This window comes from Prosopis cineraria, unplaced genomic scaffold (assembly GCF_029017545.1).
Source record: "Prosopis cineraria cultivar Desert tree isolate PC_DT_omini unplaced genomic scaffold, ASM2901754v1 PC11, whole genome shotgun sequence".
Taxonomy (NCBI): Eukaryota; Viridiplantae; Streptophyta; class Magnoliopsida; order Fabales; family Fabaceae; genus Prosopis; species Prosopis cineraria.
Genome location: NW_026555342.1, coordinates 12,812,604 through 12,821,111, shown reverse-complemented (window position 1 = coordinate 12,821,111; position 8,508 = coordinate 12,812,604). Strand labels below are relative to the sequence as shown.

General features: G+C 37.2%; 2 protein-coding genes across 4 annotated transcripts; one reads left to right on the top strand and one right to left on the bottom strand.

The window, feature by feature from the left end:
• Window positions 1-5,547, top strand: LOC129284777 (transcription initiation factor IIF subunit alpha). 3 transcript variants are annotated; one of them, XM_054920253.1, is made up of 9 exons: window positions 1-388; window positions 597-755; window positions 1,169-1,314; window positions 1,459-1,850; window positions 2,555-2,670; window positions 3,475-3,618; window positions 3,899-4,090; window positions 4,513-4,731; window positions 5,213-5,547. In XM_054920253.1, the coding sequence occupies exons 1-9, from the start codon at window positions 218-220 to the stop codon at window positions 5,300-5,302; spliced, it is 1,629 nt and encodes a 542-aa protein (XP_054776228.1). In that variant the 5' UTR covers window positions 1-217; the 3' UTR covers window positions 5,303-5,547. The 3 variants fall into 3 exon arrangements, with proteins under 3 accessions (XP_054776228.1, XP_054776225.1, XP_054776227.1); XM_054920250.1 differs by having other exon boundaries at window positions 4-388; window positions 3,899-4,105; XM_054920252.1 differs by having other exon boundaries at window positions 7-388; window positions 3,475-3,609; window positions 3,899-4,105.
• A 1,682-nt stretch (window positions 5,548-7,229) lies between these two features.
• Window positions 7,230-8,273, bottom strand: LOC129287061 (blue copper protein-like). Its single transcript, XM_054923202.1, has 2 exons — window positions 7,966-8,273; window positions 7,230-7,828 (listed from the first exon to the last, which is right to left on the bottom strand). Exons 1-2 carry the CDS (start codon window positions 8,213-8,215, stop codon window positions 7,443-7,445), a joined length of 636 nt encoding a protein of 211 aa, XP_054779177.1. The 5' UTR covers window positions 8,216-8,273; the 3' UTR covers window positions 7,230-7,442.
• Window positions 8,274-8,508: the final 235 nt, after the last annotated feature.

Below are 8,508 nucleotides of genomic sequence, written 5' to 3'. Positions count from 1 at the left end.
ATGTGTAAGGGAAAAAAGAGAGATGTAAGTAGCGAATTGCGGAACATTCATGGACAGCTTCATGATTCCAATTCGTCTCAGAAGTTGTCGCAGTATCCAAAATCTCAGCTGAATTAGAAGGCTTTAACCCTAGATGTCCTTCGTTTTCCCCCAATAGGTGATCTTTTGTGTACCTCTTTGATCTCTTAGGAAATCTTTGGTGCATTGACAGATAGAAATGTCGATCGACCTTCTGTTGAAGCCCTCATGTGGCGGGTGTGGATCAACCTCGGATCTCTACGGAAGCAACTGCAAGCACATGACTCTATGCTTGAACTGTGGCAAAAACATGGCTGAGAACAAGGGCAAATGCCACGATTGTGGCGCTACTGTCACTCGCTTGATTCGGGTTGGTCTCCCCCCTTCAAAAAAAAAAAAAAAAAAACTCCCTTCACTTTAGCTGTGGCTGAATTGTTGATTTTCCAAATTCCCGAAAGGGAACGTTTAAGTGGACTTTTGCACCATGTCTATTCTAGAGTCAATGCTTTGATATAGTGATTTTTTTTTTTGGGTGTTTCTAGGAAGCAGAGGGCTAATGATCTTTCTCATGTTGACAGGAATATAATGTTCGTGCAAGTTCTAGCAATGATAAAAACTACTTTATCGGAAGATTTGTTACTGGATTACCCGATTTCTCGAAAAAGAAAAGTGCTGAAAATAAGTGGTCTATACAGAAGGATGGATTGCAGGGCCGCCAACTCACCGATGCTTTGCGGGTAATGAGCCAATCCATGTAGAAGGTGTTGTCAAGTAGAAGGCTTGAGTTGCCAAAGGGATACTTCTGTGGTTATACAGGACAGAAAAGGCATTATATAATTGCCAGTGAATTGTGGGAGATCATAAATTGTCTTCTTTTATTCCCTAATCAAATAAAATTGGTTGGGTACATCTGTTTTCAAATGATAGCTTGCATGACCTGACTGTCCAGTAGAACAGGGCTGGTCACCTTGTTTGTTTTGTTTTGTAAAGGTTCCTTGCACTTGTATTCTTTGACATTTTCTGAATGATATTATTCCTTTCACTTAAAAAAAAGAAAGAAACAAATGAAAAAAAGAAAAGGGCTGGTCATGTAGTTCAGTAGTATGAATTTTCGTTAGATTTTTGTTTTAATTTTTGATGAATTACGCAGGACAAGTTCAAGAATAAGCCTTGGCTCCTGGAGGATGAAACAGGCCAGTCCCAGTACCAGGGTCAACTTGAAGGCGCACAATCAGCTACATATTACCTGCTAATGATGGAAAGGAAGGAATTTGTTGCCATTCCTGCTGGTTCTTGGTATGCTTGTTGTGTTTATAATTGTTTTTGTGGAAGATTTTTCCTGTGTATGCTTTGATTATTTTAGAAGGATTATTATTAGTACCATTTGAATCTTGTCAAAGAATTTAGGCCGATGGGTGATATGAATATTTGTCTTTTTAGGTACAACTTTAACAAAGTTGCGCAGTACAAGCAGCTGACTTTGGAAGAAGCAGAAGAGAAGATGAAGAATAGAAAGAAAACTGCTGATGGCTATGAAAGATGGATGATGAAAGCAGCAAGTAATGGTCCTGCTGTATTTGGTGAACATGGAAGGTTTGAAGACAAGGAAAGTGGTGGTGGTGGAGGAGGAGGAGGAGGAGGAGGAGGAGGGAGAGGACGTAAAAAAGCTAGTGATGATGATGAAGGTCATGTCTCAGATAGGGGAGAAGAGGATGAAGAAGAGGAGGCAGCAAGGAAAAATAGACTTGGACTTAATAAAAGAGGTGGTGATGATGATGAAGAAGGTCCAAGGGGAGGGGACCATGATCTAGATGATGATGATAGCGAGAAGGGTGAGTATAATCTTGTTTGTTCATTGTATTTGCTGATGAGTATGGCTAATTCTTATTACCGATTTCTAGCAAGTTTCATGCTGAAATGATCAATTTGCTATGCAATTCCATGCCACAGTTAATTGTGATAGATTAAATAGATGTGCCATTGCTTAGGCAGAAATGACAATGTAGTAAAGTAAGGGTTGGAGACAATTGGAACTGTTTGTTAATCCATTTTCTTCTGGATTTATTGTTGTGGATCGCATTGCGTAATGGATCTTATATTTTAGAGCATAATTGGTGAACTCAAATTGTCTGTGTAAGTGAAATTTGGTTTTTGAGGTGTCACAGAATTTAGGTTTGGAAGCATTAATTCATGCCTTAGAGAGGGATCTGATAGGCATTAATTCTAGAAGAAATCACATGCAGCTTATAAGTACTACAAGAGTCTAACGGTTTGCTGATTTTGGAGGACAAGATTTTAGTTGAGGCCCTTGTAAAAGAAATTGCCTATTTGCAATGCTTTGTGAATTTCATCATATTATGTTCTATTATGAAATCTTGACTTTGCAGAAATTAAGAATATAGGATGTTTGTTTATATTATATATATGCTATATTGTTCATAATCTGTTGAAAGCCTTGTGAACACTTCAGCAGATCAGTCGATTTATATTTTGTGTTTATTCTTTTTTGATGAATATACTTATACATATGTCATAGGTGATGATTGGGAGCATGAGGAGATTTTCACTGATGATGATGAAGCTGTTGGTAATGATCCTGAGGAAAGAGAAGATTTGGCTCCTGAAGTTCCTGCCCCTCCTGAAATTAAGCAGGTGGTTATTATTTTCTTAGTCAAATGACATTTTGACTGAGAAATTTATGTTCTAATTGTGTAGTCAATATTTTGCATGGTAATTTTGGTACCATGTCTTTAGCTACATCTATAATTGGATTTCAGGTTTTCTTTTTTGGTCATCCTTTAGAAGCTATATTCACAGCAGATGCAAGTAGTTTTTGTAGCGAGCAGATAATCACAACAAAAATGTATATTTGGAAGTAGTTTTTTTTGGTGGAAAAAATTAGAGGTGATGCAAGCACCTGTTTAAGAAGAACTCATCCAAACATATTTTTGTTGAGCAGACTATTTAGTAATTCAATTGTCGTAAAAGAAGTGATTCAACTGTAACTTTTGAATTAGGCCAAAAACAATTGTATGTTTGAAAATTGTCCTTGAAGCTTGGACAATGACGTAACAAATATAACATATCTAAAATCTGTTTGGAGTGTTGCTTTATATGATTTTAGTACTCAAACATGTCAGGCATATGCATGCTCTGATGGCGCTTGTGCTTGATAGGAAATTGCCCTTGCTAGATTTTCTTTCTTTCTTTCTTTCTTTCTTTTTTGGGTGTTACTGTAGTTTCACAAATACTTTATTTCCTACTTGCATGCATTTATGCTGTCTTTTTGTTAATACTAGCCAGTTGTTGAAACTGAAGTCCATGACATGCTCCTTGAAGTATGATAGCTTATAAAAGCTTTGAAAGTGCCTCCCTGAATAGTGATGATTATTGTCCAAAAAATGAAGAGGATTCATGTCTTCCTTATATGAGTTATTTTGTGGCTTGTGATCTCAGGATGATGATGATGAGGATGAAGAGAATGAAGAAGAGGGAGGTTTGAGTAAATCTGGGAAGGAGCTGAAGAAGTTGCTTGGCCGAGCTTGTGGTCTGAATGAATCTGAAGCTGAGGATGACGACGACGACGACGACGTATGGACTGTGTGTTTCCTTTTCTCTTTCAACTTATTCCTCTTTTTCTTTGATGCGTTGGGGAACTAAAAACATCATGGGTTAGCAAGGCTTTGTGCATAGTGCAAGACCTGTTTAGTTATCAATTGATTTTGCATTTGTCATGGACCTCTGACTTCTCAGAAAAGAGAAGTGGGAGTGGCTGATTCAATTGATTGGGTTTCATTGTGACTCCCTAAACTGCTGCAAATGATTATTAACTCTAAGATGATCTTTTTCGTCACTTAATGGGTCAGTTTGGTTTGTTTAGATGGATGATGAGCTTCCACCTGTGGTTGCTCCAAAGCAGAAGGATGTTCCTAAGGAAGAACCTGCTGACAACAGCCCTTTGAAGCCTGCACCATCTGCACCTGCTCGAGGAACTCCATCAACTTCGAAGACTTCAAAGGGAAAGAGAAAATTAAATGAAGAAACAAAAACGCCTGTGGCGCCACCAAAGAAGGTGAAGACAGAAAATGTACGTTACTACTTGCATGAGCTTGTTTTTAATGGAGCCTTTTACTTCTTTCTTTTTGAGGAGGAGTGTGCTTATTTGGTAATTTCTAGATGCTTGGATAACTCTTAAAAATGTATAATTGATTGAACATGTGTTTGTTGCCTAGATAGTGAAATGACACTCTTGCAAAATTATTAATGGCTGAGTTCAGAGGCTGCTTTATACAAAATGGACAAAAATTCTTCTAATTGAACTCTAGCATTTTCTTATTGATGCTCCAAATGCAATATGGCTTCTATACTTTCAATTGGAAGTTTTCTGTGAGGCCTGTGTTGTCAAAGCATTTATTTTCAAATATTACTTGAACAAATTGTCTTTCAGTTGATATTGAAATTTGAAAGTCCTAATTGTCTCATTGAATGAATCAGGAGCTAAAATCATCTGTCAAAGATGAGAACGGGTCTGCACCCAAAAGTAATGCACAACCAAAAGGTACACCACCAACTTCATCAAAAGCAGGGTCATCTGCCACTACAGCTTCTGGACCTGTGAGCGAAGAAGAAATCAGGGCTGTTTTAATGCAGAAGACTCCAGTGACCACACAGGATCTTGTCGCTAAATTTAAGGCTAGACTGAGATCTTCAGAGGTAAGGCTCTGCCAAAAGATTTTGCTTTATCCTCTATTATACCGGATGCCTTGATTTTCCTGTAATATTTATTCTGATCTCACTGTCACAGTGTTTCTTCTTTTCCTGCCTTTTTTATTTTTTAACCCATTTTTTTAATTCATATTTGATTAGACTTTGATATATAAAATTTTACAGATGCATTGCTGTTATTTATGAGACTTGTTTCATGCGTTATATTTTGTATCTGTTTTCCAACTTGTTAACAATATGCTGACTGTCAATAATGTTATGGTCGTTTAGGGAAGGAGTGCCTTGTTTAATTCGATGGATATGTGAATCGTGTTTCATGTAAAGATAAGAATGCAAAATTTGATGTCCTGTTGAACATGGTTAAGGTCGCCCAAGGACTATAATAATGCCAGTTAAAGATACCGTCATGCCATGTCGGCATGTCCTGCCAAGGTTGAAATCCCACCTTGTGTTTCTTTGCTATTTGCAGGATAAACAAGCTTTTGCTGAGATCTTGAAGAGGATCTCCAAGATACAGAAGACTAACGGATCCAGTTATGTTATATTGAGAGATAGGTGACTGATTGATTGATTGGAGGTGCCGGATGAAGCAGATCAGATGTGTGGGAAACTTTACTCTTTCCATGTTTCTATTTGTTTTTTTCTTATACAGAATACAAAGAAAAGGAAAAGAAGAAAAAGACAATGCTTCCTGGAAATTTTTCCCCCACCCTTTCTGCGCCATGAAATGCTATATTGTATCTCACTGCTTGTGTTTTAAAGTTCTGACGATGACCAATAACAGTGTACAACTCTGAAGTTCTATGGTTTTCTCCTCTTCTTCCCCCAACCCCATAAAAAAAAATAAAAAATTAGAAAAGGACTAGTAAGATATTGTAACAACCACCAGACTCCCTTGGTTTTTTGGTAGAATTATAACAATCATCCTTGGTTCAATAGTTGTATGTCAAGAAGAATCTATGATTTGATGTTTCGTAAGTGTACATTCAAGGTATTTCGTGCCATTCAATGAGGCTTCGATGCCTAAGATGCTTCCATTTTAGTTGTCTCATGTGTCATGTCATTCGAGAAAAGTAGAATAATCCTGTCATCTTTGGCAATACTAATTGGTTACTGTATTTTTTCCCTCGCACAACTTTCCGTTGTCAGATAAGGAATTTCGAACATTACTGTAATGCATTGTGATTATGTATTTTAATGACTGAGATGTTCATTTAAGACATGTTATCATACTATCTTTGATATTGGTAAAAATGTCACTCAATGTTTTGACAAAAAACATTTTAGCATGTATTTTGTAATGAGCACGAATCTAAAAAGGAGTTGAACGTGTGCACCGGACAGAATTTGGAACAGAATTGTGCTGTGTATCGTCCTGAAAAGGGTTTGGGACTGGGGTCTAAAACACAAACAAATTAATATAATATAATAAAATTAATGTGTGCGTGTGTGTGTGTCAACGCGGAAATTAGCAAACTTTGAAGAGTCTACTTTAAAAAGTCTGATTTTTGAATAAGAGAGCACCTTAAACTTCGAAGAAGAAAAAGAAATTCAAAGAGGGAGCCTGAATTTAAGATACTAACACGTTGGGTGAGAAAGTCTTTCACTTCTAAATTTTACTTTACTCGTGAGGCTTCTCAAGGTGGGGCTTGTAGTATATTCATCTGTTAGTAACAGCAAGCAAACGAAAACTTAAATTTAGGTTATAATTTTTAACATGAACTATGTATTCCAATCATGCAGTTATATATTCATTTCTTCCGCACCAGCATTTCCTTTCATCTCTCTCTATTTGTGCGGCCTGCGAGACCTTGTTCTCTTAATATTCAATTCCCTGACGCCCATGACATTGCAAACCATTTAACATTAGACGTTTGAACACTGGAACTTGTCGCGAACCAAAATTGATTCACTCTGCAACATAGCTAAGCGTCTTAGAGCATAGTAGATATATAAGTACCCGCTTTTTTTTTTTTGGGGGGGGGGGACTGGGAAAACAAATTAATTAAAACAAATAGAAACTGATACGTATCCCGAAAGGGAATTACGTTACATCTGGGCGAGATACATACATACATATATACATATATATATATATATATATATATATTATATTATATTATATACTGCCTTCTAAAGCCTAAGAAAAATACGCGATTGGTTACTGACGGAGTGAGAATATGAACAAGAAAATAAGAAAAATAATAATAAAACACGCACAAACAGAGTATGAGAATGAGAAGAATTTGGATTATCTTGAATTATATTGAAGTTGGTATAAAAAGTATTGTGATATAAGAAGTAACAAAATGTGTAGTTAAATTTTGTCATTCATTTTTAACAGATACTTCTCAAGCTCTATATTTTAAAGGACATATATCAGGATGACCGATTTCAGATTCATGCATTGACGGTGACTGGTCTTACTGGGAGTTGCTCTCCAAAGACCTTGTTATTGAAGTAAATCAGCAAGGTAATATTAGTAGTAATAGAAACATAAACATCTAATTTCACAAATCACATTCATAAAATGCAGAGCTTGGCAACTTATCATTTGCCCAGAGGAACATAATAACCAGGACCAAATCCCCCAAGTTTAACATATGCATACAACATATCTTATATCCCAGAACGACGTCATACTAGATTGAAAGCCTTGTTGATTCTTAATAAAAGAACCAAATGAAATATCCCTGTGCTTAAGCACAATGAAACATGATGGAGACGCAAAACATGAGAATCGTGATGGAAATAGGGGAGACCCTATTATGAGGGGGTGAAGCAGAAGGTGTAGATGGCCCTTCAGCTCCAACTTTTGTAGCAGCAACGGCATCAAATTCTGCAGAAGAAGAAGACGACGACGACGAAGGGTTCATCATGGGCTGAACCTGTACATGGAGCTTGAGGCCATTATTGCAGTGCTGGGGCTCAGTGCTGAGGAAGTACCTGATCCCTTCTTTCTCCAGCGGGATCGCATGTAGACCGTCCGTATACATGTTAATGGGGTTTCCCGAATCGCACGACTCGTATTCTTCCTTGCTTTTCACCTCCGCAATTACACCCTCCGTCGCGGAGTAGGAGAACCCTTCCCATTTCAAACGCCACATAAATTTGGATTATGATATAATAATTAAAATTAACATGTATAGTTTGTATACACACTCACGCAGAAATTTATAGTATCATTGCAATATAAGTAATGTTGGTGTGATTCTTTCTTACAGATTTCGTCGCCGACTCTGAAGGTTCTAGCTGAAGACCAGGCCGAGAGGTCAGAAGATGGGTCCCATCCGCGGTCTCCTCCAACGACGTGGTGGACATTGGCGGCTCCGGCAACCACTGCCGTTGCAGAGATTACAAGCAGAGAAAAAAGAAATGCTTGTGTGAAGTTGGGCATAGCCATATTCAACGATCTGGAAGAAGAGAAAGCAAAGGAAAGTACAGAAAGAAGAGTAAGTGAACAATCCGTCATGGCGAAGCCAATTTTCAACAATACTGAGACGACTATTAGGTGTGCGGGAAGCCCGCCAAAGAGTGGCATTATTGGAGCTTCTAAAACAGTTCCAGCGATGATATGGCAAATACTGAATAAATATTCGGACTTAAATTCTTAATTTGTTGGGATGGATGAGTTATGTAGTTTTTCTTCTATCATATTTTTTCTCATTTCATTTTGTAAAAAAGAATTTTTTTTTTTTTTTTAAAAGATAAATTTTTTGAAGTTTAGAATTCTAAATATGGCTTATTTTTTAAAATCCATACTCT

Excerpts from the sequence above, each read along its gene's own strand:
- LOC129284777 (XM_054920250.1), top strand. The coding sequence starts at position 218 with ATGTCGATCGACCTTCTGTTGAAGCCCTCATGTGGCGGGTGTGGATCA. Across the intron at positions 389-596 it reads CTGTCACTCGCTTGATTCGG|GAATATAATGTTCGTGCAAG; the intron begins GTTGGTCTCCCC and ends TCATGTTGACAG. Across the intron at positions 3,619-3,898 it reads ACGACGACGACGTATGGACT|ATGGATGATGAGCTTCCACC; the intron begins GTGTGTTTCCTT and ends TGGTTTGTTTAG.
- LOC129287061 (XM_054923202.1), bottom strand. The coding sequence starts at position 8,215 with ATGACGGATTGTTCACTTACTCTTCTTTCTGTACTTTCCTTTGCTTTC. Across the intron at positions 7,829-7,965 it reads CAGAGTCGGCGACGAAATCT|GGTTCTCCTACTCCGCGACG; the intron begins GTAAGAAAGAAT and ends TGAAATGGGAAG.